The sequence below is a fragment of the Cydia pomonella genome, chromosome 6 (genome assembly GCF_033807575.1).
Source record: "Cydia pomonella isolate Wapato2018A chromosome 6, ilCydPomo1, whole genome shotgun sequence".
In the NCBI taxonomy this organism is placed as follows: domain Eukaryota; kingdom Metazoa; phylum Arthropoda; class Insecta; order Lepidoptera; family Tortricidae; genus Cydia; species Cydia pomonella.
The window spans coordinates 18,195,523-18,211,364 of NC_084708.1; the positions used below are offsets into that span (position 1 = coordinate 18,195,523).

At 38.9% G+C, this 15,842-nt stretch overlaps 1 protein-coding gene across 4 annotated transcripts in view; it reads right to left on the reverse strand.

The window, feature by feature from the left end:
* Positions 1-10,586: 10,586 nt before the first annotated feature.
* Positions 10,587-15,842, reverse strand: part of LOC133519203 (uncharacterized) — a 140,491-nt gene continuing 135,235 nt past the window's right edge. For 3 of the 4 annotated variants that reach the window (XM_061853194.1, XM_061853193.1, XM_061853190.1), the window contains 5 exons: positions 15,451-15,687; positions 14,694-14,925; positions 14,157-14,353; positions 12,998-13,509; positions 10,587-12,297 (listed from right to left, as the gene is read on the reverse strand). In XM_061853194.1, coding sequence (XP_061709178.1) covers positions 12,058-12,297; positions 12,998-13,509; positions 14,157-14,353; positions 14,694-14,925; positions 15,451-15,687 — 1,418 coding nt within the window. In that variant the 3' untranslated portion in view covers positions 10,587-12,057. The remainder of the gene's footprint in view (positions 12,298-12,997; positions 13,510-14,156; positions 14,354-14,693; positions 14,926-15,450; positions 15,688-15,842) is intronic. The other variant, XM_061853191.1, reaches the window with a different exon arrangement.

Genomic DNA, 15,842 nt, shown 5'->3' on the forward strand with positions numbered 1-15,842 from the left:
AAAATCGTGAAGTCGATTTAAACTAATTTTTAAGAAAAAAAACCACTTCAATGAGAGACCGGTGAAAGAAAGATTATTGTTGATTTTGGATTTCATGCAATGAAATTAAAAAAACAGCGTCCTGCTACGCTTAAATATGTAGAAAAGGAAGTAAAATGTTTTTTTTTTTTACCACTGCACCCACCTTGACACGTTGACACATTTCAGATTTGCCTTATGGTTGACTGCTAAGATACCCGCAATAAAAGATTCGAATGTACAAAAAAATCACACCATGCATGAAATAATAGAGCACCAGATAATTATTAGAAAACATAAATCGCAGTTATTTTAAACACAAGTTGTATTTAATAAATAGGATAGAAATATAAATAAAGAAAATACAAAAATCACTATATGTATGTCTTTAACATTTGATGAGTTTCCTCGATTCCTCATAGATTCTACTATCAAATCTCGAGCTTGAAAAAAAATTGTCTTGAAAACAAACGTAACAAACATAATGAAGACGAGAAATCGCCAAGCTGGAACTATGCGTCGTTGAAGAGTTCCATTCTGATCAGCATCAGCAGTTCCACTTCATCAAATGTCACTTTTTTAAATGTATGTACTTAATTTGTTGATGAAAATACAAAAATCACTATATGTATCCCTTTCACATTTTCCATTAAAAAAAACAACTAGATTGAGAATAAATTAGCTTAGATAACTACCTTTCAGCCGTAGGGAACTAGATAACAACCACCTTGTATCTACTATGGGCCCTGGGCTCATATTCGATCATGGCCCCCAGCGGACTCTCTGAGCCAATACCACTAGATTTCAGAAATAGCATTTCGCCGTTTACCGAAAATTTTCGAGTGACGACAGCAGTCCCAGCGCTCCTAATAAAGCGGTAGCTGAGCTCCAGCAGATCCATAAGGAGGAGTGTACAGATTTATAAAGGGTCGGCAACGCGCATGTAACACCTCTGGAGTTGCAGGCGTCCATAGGCTACGGTGACTGCTTACCATCAGGCGGGCCGTATGCTTGCTTGCCACCGTCGTGTTATAAAAAAAAAGATCTTATTGTCATAGGTACTTACCCAGGTAGCATATAATTACAAAAATATTCAGGGGTAACTAAAATAATGGGCATCCGTTTAAGGGCATGGTCGGAATTCGGGCAGAAGAAAATTTGTTTTTTACGCGAAAGATTTTTTTTTCTATGGGGCAAGTCATACAAGTCTGCCAACTATCATACAAAGGCCATTTTTTTTGCATCAAATAATATATTTTTTACTATGATAAACTGACTCATGGTTTGCGCAGAGCGTGCTAAAGTTAAAGCGATAACAGCGCATATCGTAGCAAAATATGAATTTTCATTGAGTCATGCATCTACAGTTGGTACGTATTATAAACTGTCAAATAGGTATAATGGTAATAGCATTGCCGACAGGTCCACGCCACAGTCATACACGTAGCCAATACACACTTCAAGTGTACTTACTAAATATTTAGCTCTCTTACATCACACTTAAGCAGACTGCATTACGACCTAAATACCCCAGCGTTGCAACGAGTAAATATTTACTGCAGTGTACTTTTCCTGCACGGCACGAACCTCGCTTCCAGGAAAAAGGCAGCCTTCGGCCTTGCTGGACTGTTCTCATCGCCCACAGAGTGCAGGCAACACGAACGAAACGTTCAAGTCCCTTTGCATATCACCGCGTGAGTCTGCTCATTCCTAGCTGTCACCCCCGAGTTGTTAACACTGGCAATAGCTGGGATTTTTTCTCATCTGTTTCCCACTGAGAATAAAAGATCCCAGCGATCACCTAATTTGGTAATTATGTTTCCACATCTACTTTCGAGAACGCAGCTCTCGAGGGCACCATTATGGCGCCGGCCGGTTAAGGCTGAGGTGGAAGGTCATATATTAGTATTACCCACCCTATCTGTCGGTTGACATGTCTTCTCCGGGAGCAATCAGGTGCGTAGAGTCATTACTCCCCAACAGCTTGCTACAAGCTGCAAATATTGATTATTATTGATTTATCTTAGCAAGTTACTAAGGTTGTTTATGTCATATCCGATGCGTGTTTGCTTAATGAAAATGCTAATAAGAATGTTGATGGTGACACAAAGACTTTATTCACCTTTAAGTTATTTCTACTAAGCCAATTAGACCCCCATGAATCATAAATAACTACCTACGTACTGCAGATTAGGAACCATTTTTAATTGCCCTTTAGTAGTATAAGACTATTGAATAAGTAGGTAGATTGTATCACAAGGGAGTAAAATATTGCATTCACTGCGAAAGTGGCTATGGCAGCTATGGCTATTACGTACACTGTTAAATTCAATGTGGAGTTAAGAAATCTCCAGTAGTTGGGTAGGTATCTTATATATCACATATTTTTGGACTGCGCAACCTCAAAATGGTCAATTTCTGCGGGCATTTGAACTTTCTTCATAAGCGGTAGCAAAATTGATTTGAACCGCATACTCGTATAGGTGTATTCCCACCGGGCACAAATGGGAAGGATCCATTCCCATCTGTGACCGCCTCGGTTACTTGCTGTCTTTTTTATTATACAAATGTCGATTTTGATAGTTGCTACCAAAGAGAGTATAATAATATATGCATAGTAAGTTGCTACTCATATAAATATGAATATTTGAACAATTAACATTCCAGTTCGTCAAATAAAAATCATATAACATTATAAAGGTAACATTGCTTGACGCGGTTCAGCATGAATAATTTACATCATAAATGTGAAAAAATGTTTACTGATTTCATTATAACGACTACTTATAACAAGTATAGAGTTATGTAGCAGATATGATCACTATTTTAGTATTAAATTTGCAATAAAATATTGAGTATTCAGTATTTCACGAATTGGAATTGATAGTTGCTATATCAAAATAGATATTTGTATGGGTAATAAAAAAAGACAGGAAGACATGAAGGATTCATTACCATTTGTCCCCGCCAGCCACAGATGGGAATGGGACAGTTAGGAATGAAACTATTCCCATCTGTTCCCGCCGGTAACAGATGGGAATTAATCATTCCCATTTGTGCCCGCCCCTCCTGTCAGGGGGCGGGCACTCTACATCATGGAAGCGAATATATGCAGAGCAAAAAAAGTACCACAAACGTGTCTACGCTTACCTACATTTGGAACTTATTTAGAACTAAATGAAGACTGAAATCTTTTTCGTTAACTAGTTAGATAAGTACTAGCGAACTTTCCAGAGGTCTTTTTTTTAACTAGATGATAGCTAACTGCCGCGTGAAGCCTGAACGTGACTCAGTCGCTTTCTACAGTTCCACACTTGCACTAAACGTCAGACCTAAATATACTTTCTTGAAAGTTACGTCCTTTTGTCTACTCAGACAGTGGTACAGTGGGCAGCGGTCGATGACTTCACGCCTGTTTATTTATCCCTGGAACGTAATTCTCATCGCAACGACGGAGACAAACCAGTATAAGTAAATACTTACTGTTACTGAACCCATTCACCATTGATAACTGTCACCTGCGGTTTCTGGACCGATACGGCCTTCAAATTTACAAGTAAAGATTTCTACCCCTCTGGTGTTGCGGATGTCCATGGGCGACGGTAATTGCTTATACTGACTATCAGCTATCAGGCAATTTGTCTGCTCGTTTGCCTTCTATATCATAAAAAATACTCGCAGTTGTTACGGATGAAGGGAATTCGGAGCAAGCAAACAGGCCCTTTATGAACTAATCTTTATTGACTACGCAGACAATCTGGTGCATGTCATAAATAGTGCGCTTCTGATAAGTACCAAGCTAGATGATATATGATATAAACAATACCGTCTTTACCATAAGGGCACACGAGGCCCGTGCCTAGGGCCCCCATCCTCAGGGTGCCCCGAAGGACAGGTAAGTAGGTATCAGTATCAGTAATTTATAAATGGAAAAATGTTAGTTTTATTCGCTTTCTTTACTTTTCGCTCTTTAAAAGGCCCCCATCATAGTTTAAGACGGCCCTCATACATGTATGATTTTAGCTGCAAGCAGCAAAAACTCACCAGGAGTAGGACTACGAGTATACAGGTTGCTTATTCAACCATTAGCACACTGAACAACTTACACCACGGGACTCTGAAATCACGAAAACAATGTTGGCTGTTCCATAACAAATTTCTATATTAGATACAATACAATACTCTTTATTGCACACTTCACATATTTAGTTTACAATAAATTGTACAGAAACAAACAAAGACAATTTCATAGAGGTAACAACAGGCGGTCTTATGGCTTAAGAGAGTATGATGTTTTGATGTTTCATATTGTTGCCAATTTTTCTTGCGATTTCGGAGTTAATCCCGTAAGAGATATTTGTTATTCAGTATGAGTCCTACTAGTCATACGAGGTAGGTCATACTGCATGACCTACCTCGCACAATACCGATGAGGGTTGAAATAACATCCTACCTATACCTATCTAGGTAGTCTACGTATTACTTCCACCAAACTTCTGTAATCGTAATTACGTAAGATACATGTTTACTTAAGCTAATGACCTACATAAAAAATTATTTGTTGAGTCATGTTAAGAGGCTGTCAACACCCAATGTCCTTGAAATTGATGTTACTTAAACAGTTTTTTAAGAAAGACTATTTGTTTTAGTCAAGTAAGAAAAATATATGTTCATAATAATTATATTTCAAAGACCGTGGTTGTACTCGATACACGATTGAACGAAATCGGCTCGATAGAAAATAATTGCAAAGATTGGTCTTAAAATCACAATTAAACGGTTTTATGTCTTTATTGTTTTGACTTATGGGTCTGCAATTAAAATCACAATTTCAAAACATTTATATCTAAACCGTGGTCGAGTTAAATATTACACTAATAATCCACTTTTTTTATTTAAATATTTTTCTTATTATTCCCTTGCCCAGGCCCAGTAACATGCGACAGTGCTATCTCATTTACTCCGATACAAATAGACAGTATGCGCGCTTTAGGTATTGACAGCCTCTTAATTGGCTGGACCAATTTTTTTGGTCTTATTCTGTCCCATTGTCCAGAGGATACTTGTTAGAACAAATGTTGTATCAATCACGTTCTACGTGTACGTTGGACGTGTTTGGTATATGTCCCATCGTGGGAAGGGCTTATATAAATACTTACCACAAAATCTTTGATGAATTTATGCCATAAAATCCGGGTTTAAATTTAAAGAGTTTTCCATGGAAACGTAACCATGGCAACAAGGGACAAGAAAATGCAGTGTTGGTCTGTGATAGTGGTTGATAAAGTCGGACTCTAAAGGTGTAAAAGTTTTTTAGGGCAATAAACAAACGTGAATGTTAATTTATTTTTAACTCGTGACGCTCTGCTCACGTGGGGTGTGTTACCTACTTAACCTGATATGAGTCATAGTCATAGGGCACGATTAGCTCTTTTTGATTGAAGGTGTTTTATTCGTGCTTGTACCTAAACTTATTTGCTCGCTGCTTATGAACCAATTTTGTTATTGTAGGTACAGTCAGCGTCAAATACTTTGTAGCAACCAAAGTAGCCAAATAGTTCGGTACACCATATATTTAGTATGGTGTACCGAACTATTTGGCCACTTTGACTGCTACGAAGTATTTGACGCTGACTGTACCTATATATTTTATTTAAGTGCAAAACTAACCTAGTACTACAAATTCCAATGTTAGTTAGTAATTTTTACCCATTTTATGTAAACTAGATTTGTTTCATAACTTTGTATAAAACAATAAGTAGAAATAAAAACCTTTCTAAAAATAGCAGCGAGACCCGCGTTTAAGAATGAAGATGAACGGCGGGCCAGCTTGCAAAAACCCAAAAGAACGCAAAACGCGCCAATCGTTTTCAAGCAAAAACTGAACAGTAGCAGCGGTGAGGTAATCCTCCAATTTATCAATGAAAAAATGCATAAAAAACTTCTAACTGTAAGGCCGGTCACCATGTACAAGGCTTAAATCACGAGATCAAATTCTCAACCTTCGGCCATCAAGATTAAGAACTATTTTGTAATTTCTGCGCGTTAGTTTTGAAACGTCGTCATCTTAGCCAGATATTCTAAACAGATGCGAGATATGAGTCACCAATTCAAATGCAGATCATAAAGTGCGAAATACCGTGCGTGCTCGTAAACTTGAAGGTTGTTTAGAACATTGGGTACACTTGCACTTATGCGGGTAGGTACAGTCAGTATTAAATACATGTATACAAGGTGTAACAAAAATAGAGAGGATCCGTTTAGGGCATATTCCTTTCGTTTCGTGTTCTGATTAGGAAAAAGTAGAAGAAATATTTCTTTTGACGCAATAAACATTTTTTTTTCTATGGGGCAGGTCGTTTAAGACGGTCAACCCTCCATACACACCCAAAAAAGTTTTGCGTCAAAAGAAATGTTCTAGTTTTTCCTAATACACGACACAGAATAAGTCTTTAAACGGATCCACATTATTTTTGTTACAACCTGTAGTACTACTAAAGTAGCCAAAATTTGGCGGTTTCATACACTTTGCTGGTCTGATGTTGAAATGTCCTATGGGAGAATTAATTTTTTTTCGCGATTTCAGGGTTGGTCCCATAGTAAAACTTGGTCAGTATGACCTAAACGTTTGAGTAATTGCTTTACGTTCAGATATATACTGTGTAGCAATAGCAACGCGCCTTTTATAGGTAACTTATGAACATTGATCTGGCCATCTATTTTATGCTGAATGTAAGTACATAAGGCCTGTACCTATGCATCTTCATATTTCCAAATTTTTTATACTTTTATTTTATTTATAATTACTCTAAGGCAAAGAGTATAATAATATATGTATAAATAAGGGTGCCCCTTATTTAATGCAAGGCAAGATGTAAAATTAGGGCTGCGCTCTTAGATAAATATTTCATTGTGTGTTGCATATAATATCTACGCTATTCTTTCTATCCAACTCTAACGTACTTTTATTTATTCCGTGCTCTAACACTAAAATAAAGTTCTACGTTTATTTATTAGCAGTTTAATTAAAACGCGAAGCTCAACGCAGATAGTGCTGCAGTGAAACCATTCCAGAAACAGGTTTTTAATACGGGGTGTAGATTTTATACTCAAACACACCCAACTTGTCAGTAGAAAAAGCGCGAAATTCAAATTTACTATGGGAGATCAGCCCTTCGCACCTAATTTTTAGGGTTCCGTACCTCAAAAGGAAAAAACGGAACCCTTATAGGATCACTCGTGTGTCTGTCACTGTGACAGTGTCACACTCACTATTTACTCCCTATTCACTGCCTATTTGCTCCGAAACTACTGAACCAATAAAGTTAAAATTTGGTACATATATGTAAATCTGTGACCCAAAGCCTGACATGTAACTTAAACAAATGAATATTAAACCTAGGGGCCACTTTTGGGGGGTAAAAGAGAAATTTAAAAATAAAAGTTTTTAAAAATATATTGTATTATACATCAAATGAAAGGGCTCATTGTGGGAATTGGTTGCCAGCTTGGGCCCTTCGACTCAGTCCAAAGACGTGCTGTACGAATCGTCGACGATCCCAAACTCACAAGCGGTATTGAACCTTTAAGTCTAAGGAGAGACTTTGCCTCCTTATGTGTGTTCTACCGCTTATACAATGGGCTGTGCTCTGAAGAATTGTTTGACATGATGCCCACGGCTACTTTCTATCACCGCACCGCCCGCCGTCGGCGGGGTGTTCATCCTCACACCCTGGAACCTGGATGGTCGCGCACTGTGCGGTGTAAGAGGAACTTCCTCCCGCGCACGCTCCGGTTGTGGAATGAGCTACCTGCCGAGGTTTTCCCGAGGGTCTACAGTATGAGGTTCTTCAAAAAAGGAGTGTACAGATTTTTAAAGGGTCAGCAACGCGCATGTAACACCTCTGGAGTTGTAAGCGTCCATATGCTACGGTGACTTCTTACCACCAGGCGGGCCGTATGCTTGCTTGCCACCGTCGTGGTATAAAAAAAAATACAAGAGGGTTGCTAATAATAGCCGTAAAATGGGTAAGGTGTATTCGAGTAATTTCGAAATTTGGATAACTCCGAAATTCATTTAAAAATTACACATATTCCGTTGTAATAAGAGTCCCTTTTCGGAATTATCCGCCACTTTTTTTGTTTCGGAATTACCTGAGTACACCGTATAGTTTTTTGATAAACGCCTGTATAGAATAATTAGCAACGCTATACCTTGCCTTTTTAAATACTGAAAAATATGAAAGGAATATGTCAGACCGTATCCACATTACGGTGCCAGCTGCGACAAAACGACAATCCACATAGGTAGATATATCTAATTCGACCGTATATCTAACTATTTAAGTGCGTTTTTAAAGTTTTGCTCATCATTTAAATGCAACGTAAGAAAAGGCCACGATCAACACAACTGGACTACGAGTAGGTAAGGACTACATGTTAAACGTAAATATTAAAAGTTTCAAGTGTTATAATAAAACCATAATTCTCTGTTAAGTATTATGGGTAAGTTAAAGAAACAAGGACCTACCTAATCCGTACACATTGATTACTTACAATTAGTTAGTGTTTACGAGTAGTGCGGGTTCGTACATTTGCTACTAATCACAAGTAGGAAATGTATGAACTCGCACTAAACAATGTTTTTTTTTATAAACGAGCAGCTGAATTGGCTGGTGGTAAGCTATTACCGTCGCTCATAGACACCCGCAACAGCAGAGGGGATTTTCTTGAAATTCTCGTAGCCGACATCTAGCGTCAAGTAGCAGATTGTTGTTGTTGGTACCGCTACTTGAAACTAGATGTGTCGAGTGTCGCGACTGACGGAAAGTGTATTTCTCAAGAATTTACAACTAATATTACAAGCAGGAGTTGAAAATAGAGTTCCGGTTAATCCCTTCACACTATTCGCTGAAAATTGTTAAACATTAGACTTTTCGTTTGTCGTGACATCTATTGTCAAATAGCATTACTGATACATCGACTACTTGACGCTAGATGTCGACTACGAAAATAATAAGCATTTTGGTAAGAAAACTGATGTATGGAGTGAGCACCAAAGAGTTTAGTTTACTTTCTTTATTGGTAAAAAAGTTAAGTAATATGAGTTAGTACTCACTTATTTCTCTATAGGTGCGTTTATAAATAAGGTAGACATCCGAGTCCGAGTGCTCGTCACTGTCTCAGTACATGTCGTCATTCAACTTAAGTTATTGTCAATAGGTATAGATGGCGGCAGGGTATCACCGTCATCTATTGCGCATTAGCATGTCGAGCACTAGGTTTATCTTATATCTAGTTTGCTCGATGGATGACTGGCTAACAATAGCTTTAAGGCATTTCAACTCACTGCTATTGCTATGATACGTTTGTAGCGCTACGCCGTAACTCGTTGCCTATCTCTTCATGTGGCATATGTCGTTTTTGAGTTATTGGAATCTTGATTTTATTTTAATAAATCATATTTGAAATTTATGTGACATAATCGGTCGGGAGTCGACGGTCTACCACTTCAAGGGCTATTATAAGGTAGAAGTACTAGTGCTCGACGCTGTACTAGTCGCCGACATGGGCACTTTATTTCATGGAAATATAGGTTAAATTTGAACAACGAAGATTTTTCTGTATTCGAACTTAACCCTTGTCACTTTGACATAAAGTGCCCATGTCGAGTACTAGTGCAGCGCCGAGCACTAGTACTTCTACCGTAGTTATTATATTTTTACCACACTTGCTCGAAAAAGATCTTATTTTTTCATGCAGGTGTGCTGAAGGACAAAGGCCTATTTTGTTCCCGCGGGGGTTATGTATTGTGAAAAAAAAAGAAGCTATAAGTCCCTAGGGAGTTATAGCTTTTTTCTCAAATTATGTCACTTATTCATACAAACCAAGTAGCATAAATGAATTTTACTTTTGAAATACTGACGTTTATAATTTAATATTTTTGTTTATGTTTAAAATTATTCAATTTGATTCATTTAACAGCCGATTAAAATATTTTTACATAATTTTCAATTGTGGCTGAATGCCGAATAGGTCTGTGCCTAAGATTGCTTCACCTGCCAAAAAATTACAAAATGGCGGACGAATTTTTGGCGGGCGGTTTGATTCAACGTATTTAAAATTTATTTCGCTTAAAATTTAGTTCTTTCTTCGCAAGTGTGATGAAAAACATTGTGTGTAACTCTGGGGTAAGAATATTGCAAACTCGGGTCTTTATTTCCCTCCCGCCTGCGGCTATCGGGAATTACCACCCTCGTATCCAAAATTTCACTTAACCCCTCGTTGCACAATGTACTATTTGCTTGAAGAAAAAATCATTCGCTCATACTCTAGGTCCATGGGGTCCCAGCGCGCACAAGTTTTTTGCAGAAATCGCAAAGCGTCTGGTTGACGTAACTCGTGACCGAAGAGCTGGCGGCTTCCTCGCACAACGTATCTGCATTGCGATACAACGAGGACATACCGCCAGCATCCTTACAATGCCCCAAGGGCCTATTTAAGGTTTATGAGAGAATATAATTATGTATGAAATAAGTAGATTTGTATAAGAGTAATAATTGTAATAATTACAACATGGCATAATGATTTATTGTGGTACAAAAACTTATATTCTAAGTACAAGTAAACAGAGCTAACTTAACTAAACATTGTTGGTAAATTGCGTATAATCTAAGTTATATTATATAACAGAGCATAAACACTTACCTACCCGAGTTTCAATAAATTTAAAGTAAACTCGAGTATGTTTGATACAATTTGAAGATATATTATGACATTACTTTGGATTTTCTTACCAAAATATTTACGAATCTAGATGTTACACTATGGTATATTTGCATGGACATATTTGCATTGCATTAGCTATTTGCACGTATATATCTTGCTTTGATTGGTTGAATTTCCTTTCGTATGAGTAGGCAGATAAATTTGTTCGGCAAATATGTTCATGGAAATAAGTCCTAAAATGTAAGTGTAAATTATAAATAGAGTGTTAGAGTTAGTAGCTTAATTTACATAAATTAATCTATTTACAAATGCTCATTGCGAAACAACTGACAGTGAGTCAATAAAAAAACGAATAATCAGTGCCACAACAATGCAAAAAAGGTAACTTCAAGAGGAAAATAAGGCACAAAAAGATAAATTTGAGATTCACGACAACTTAATTCTATTTGGAAATAAACCTTAACCTACATAGACGATTTTGAACTTATGATAAACATTTAGATTTATAACGTTTTCCTCTTCCATGCATTTTATCACAGCATATAATTACTACATATCGGCACCGCCAGTATGTACCGAAATTCAACCTTTACATATTCTAATGGACGGGTATGAACGGAATGACCATGTAAACTTTCATACAAATCTTAAATCTAATCAGATCTCGCGTTTATATTTGTTGATAGTGCATGTACAGATTGTACAGATACCGAAGCAAAATTCAACATTTTGTGTCTAGTTTTACTGTACGTTATCTGAAAAGTTTTATAAGGTATAGTTTTGATAATAAAGTAAGAATTGGGTGGATAGTGTTTCTCTATTCGCAAGATCTTGATCACTGAGTAAATAAAATGAGTATGAATATGAGTTGAATTTTATTGTTAATGTCGACTCCATTGCTCGCTAACGTCTTAACATGTGATAAAAACTCCGATGCCTACACGTAACATAGGTATTTATATCAGTACTAATTATAACTGAAGCATATTTATCTACTTACAAATTGCATAAAAGCTCATTTCGCTAATGGCCATCCAAAAACTGTTTCTGATTTGATTGGTTTAACTTTAATCTGATGTTCGCAACTTTTCTTTATTTGCCAAAATATTCGTGGTTAGAGTAACAAAACAAAAGAGATGCAGATGCGTATTTAGGCAAATACGGCAAAGTAAATTGCTAGCATCAAGTTTGTCTACGTAACATGGGTTTAAATCAGAATCTGAGTCTCCATAATCACTTCAAGGCAAATCATTAAATATAAATACCAATTTCTCAGAGGTCAGAACCATACACCCTTCAAAAGTTAGTTTTTCACGTGTAGCAGTTGTCCTCGTCGGCGTGGTCGCTGCAGTCGATGGTGCCGTCGCAGAGCTGCGCGAGCGTGATGCAGCGGCCGTCGACGCAGCGCAGCTCGCTGTCGGGGCACGGCGACGCGTGCGCGGAGGCCTTGCCGCCGAACTTGTCGGTCTCGGGCCGGCCCGCCGTCGTGTTCTCCAGCGACTCCCCGGACTCGGTCGCTGGGCTGGGCCGTTGGGCTTTCTGTGAAAGCATCTGAAAATCAATTTAAGATCACGAGACTAGAAGAAAAAGTTCTCACATGTAAAGTGTAAGTGTGTGTGTAGTAAGCTACATGCCTACTTTTGTTTAAATTCAAATCTCCAGATTTATTATTTCATAGATTCGATATTTGTAATTGTTTTTTTTTTAATTTATTGTTTGTAAAAATGGACATGTAAAAGTGCCCCTGTGGCCTATTTGCTGAATAAATGTTTGATATTTGATATTTGATATTTGTGAAATATAGTAGACAGTGCATTTCAAAAGTTGCATAGTTTTAGTTACACAGGTGAATGTAGGAGGGTTGTTCTATTTAGTTCCAGTTTTTAACCTCCGACGCAAAAAGAGATCGAAGAACCATAATAGGATGTTTCAGTTTTTTGATAGAGACAAAAAGACTTTTACAGTACATATGGGGCTACTTTATAGCACTAGTGCGAGAAGTAGCATATTACGTTACTGTGTCGAACATTTAAAGGGCCATATGTACTGTAAAACGTTGTACGATACATGTGCGAATAGGTAATTCGCAACTCGTGTCGATTTAAAACACTCCCTTCGGTCGTGTTTTAATTTATCGCCACTCGTTTCGAATTTCCTATTTTTCGCACTTGTATCGTAATGTACTAAAGTAGTAGTAAGAAATTCAAGGACTGATGAGGTTTATCTTTTAGAAGAAAACTTGGTTCTTTACCTTCATCAAGTCTGCTCCATTGATAACTCGCTCTAGCTTGTTGATGGACTGGTCTAGTTTGGTCGGTTCCGCAGGATAAGCCAATAATGCGGGATTTTCTACCTTTGCTGGTTTGTGACGTGGCATCGGCGCTCTTCCTTGTAATGGATTTACTCTAGTCAAGTTCTTATAAGTGATCTTAGGTTGGTTCTTAATATTAACATTGGTTTGATTCCTCGGTCTGTCTTCAGCTCTTTTGTGTTTTTCTTGCAAATCTGTAGCTATTTTGGTGTCTTCGAGTAAAGGAAGATCATCTGCTGGTACATCTTCACTTTCTTCTTCAGTTTCATGTTTGTTTTTGTTGGCGTTTTTCGAGGACTCGTCATTAGATTCAGTTTTCTGAGATTTGGTGGCCTGAAGCATGGCGGGAGAGTATGGTGTCAGCCGAGATAACGATGGTCGTCGGGTGAAGTTTCTTTTCAGGGCGTTGGTGCTGTCACTAGTCATGAGCAGTTCCTTGCTGCTATCGTCTCCTGTAACATAATGACTATAATTAAGTATACAAATGCCCTTACCGGGATTCGAACCCGGTACCATCGGCTTAATAGGCAGGCATCTCACTACCCATTAGGCCGGTCGTCAAAAATAGATATATTAGGTGCGATTTATAATGTAGAATATTCTGTCTAATTTTTACTTCTGAGTTGAAAAGAGGCACAGAGTTATCGGATTCCTAACTAGATTTTTTGCGAATACTTCCGCATCTTACCTCGGTTTCAAAGTCCACAATCTACATTGAGGTTTGTTAGTGTAGCTATACCTAGCTGCCGTATTCCGGCTTAGACCTTCTACTCGTAGCTTGACGACTCGTAGTTTTTATTATTTATGTACGTGTTTGTCTAAATACCTTGCTGCTGAGCTGAGCCTTTGTCCGATGCTGGTACTGCAAATAGTTTGTTGAGGCGGTTCACGGCTTTCTCAGAGCCCCGATCCCCGAGGGCCTCGCCGCACCCCACCTCGCGTTCATACCTGACCGAAGGGCCTTCTTCGGCGCTAGTAATCTCTTAGCCGGTGTACGGAGGTCGCAGGAACCGACCCGGCGGGCTCTTCGCCCAGGTCATCGCCGACACTGCCGTACGCCCCCTCGCTCTCGTCGTCACCAACCACACAGTCTCCATACCTGATCGATGGGCCTTTTTCGGCGCTGGCACTCTGTTGGGCCGGTGCACGGCGGGCGCGGGCGCCGACCCGGCGGGCTCCTCGCCCAGGTCCTCGCGCACCCCGCCGCAACTCGCCTCGCTCTCGTCGTCACCATCGGGGCAGTCAGCATAGCCGTCGCACTTCCAGCGTGAGTGGATGCATGTCCCTGACTCGCAGCTGTGGAATAGAAAGGGTATTGTGGTTGTTAATATGGACCTTATGTTATGTTGGTGATACACTTGACAACATCATGCCACATGCCTGTGTAATTTTTTTGCTAATCCAGGTTCCTAGGTACCTACTCCGTAATACCATATACCTACGTCCATTTTGCATTACTTTCGAAATCCCAAAAATTTTCCAAACTTTTTCGGGATTACGAAAAGATAACGATTCATCAAATATTTAAACATTCCGGATTCTAATCGAATTTTTAAGGATTGTGTGTCTTTGCTTGCAAAAAACGTGGGACACACTTAACTTCTAACAAGAGTTCTAAAATGTTCGTTATGCTTACCGGAACTCCTGCGGCTGGCATGTGCCGCAAATATTCTCATCCTCGCCGGCAGGGCAATCGTGAGCCCCATCACAAATCCAGTCCCTCGGTATGCAAGTACCGTCGCCGCACGGCAGCTCCTGCCGCTCGCACGGTGTACGCGCCGCCACGCAGTTGGCGCTCGAGTACTGCTTGCAGTTTAAAACAGTGCGAAGCTCGTGAGGAATGTCGCTTTCACATCCGTCCAAGACAGCTGGAAAAGAACGTAGACTCGTATAATCCTTGCATCAATTCAATCATAAAAAATATGTAATTATACCTATTACACAGATGTAGGTTTTTGAAAAGGTTACAACAACATTTTACATTTTATGATCTATTACGAGTATCATATTTCCATTGACCTTATAGGCACAGTTAACATTTGAACTGGCATGTTCGTATGTACAATCCCTAATGCAGTTGATAGCTTGCAATTAAGACACACTCTAGGATATTAGGGTTTGTTTTGCGGTTTTCAAGAAATTGATGATTTGTTCCTGCTCCATAAATTAAAAAAATATCATAACACTTAATGCCAAATTGTTCCAAATTCAAAAGTTACTATAACAATGCTGGGAAAATACTGTTTAAATAAAAAATGGAAATAACAATTTCGTTTCTATGTCTATGAGAGCCGAATTTCAGCCCACAGTGCAACGGTATTCTAGCATTTGCTAGATTTAACGTCCATTAATATCTTTCTTAGCCAAAATTGTTACGAGTATGAGATACGCACCTTTGCATAAATTATAGCAAGGCATTTTGGGGCCATAAGGCGCTGGGCTGCACTCGGGCTCCAACAAGGCGCAGATGAAGGTCTTGAAGCGGACGCTGCAGTTGGTGGCGGCCACGAACAGGATCTGAGGTAGCAATGTGGTGACGGAGACACCGCCGAAGGAGGCCGGCTTGCCTGCCAAGTCGTAGGGAAGCACGCCCCGGCACAGCGGCTGGCTCGTCGACCGACACTGTGATACTGAAACATTAACACATTTACGTACGTGAGTGCAATTTCCTTTAAGAAAAGAGAATCGCTTGATATTAAACCTCTTTAACACTGTAGCGATTCTTTACGATTGTGCTCGTAGTGCTAACCCATTTTGAACAACCAGATTGTGATCCCTTGAAAAT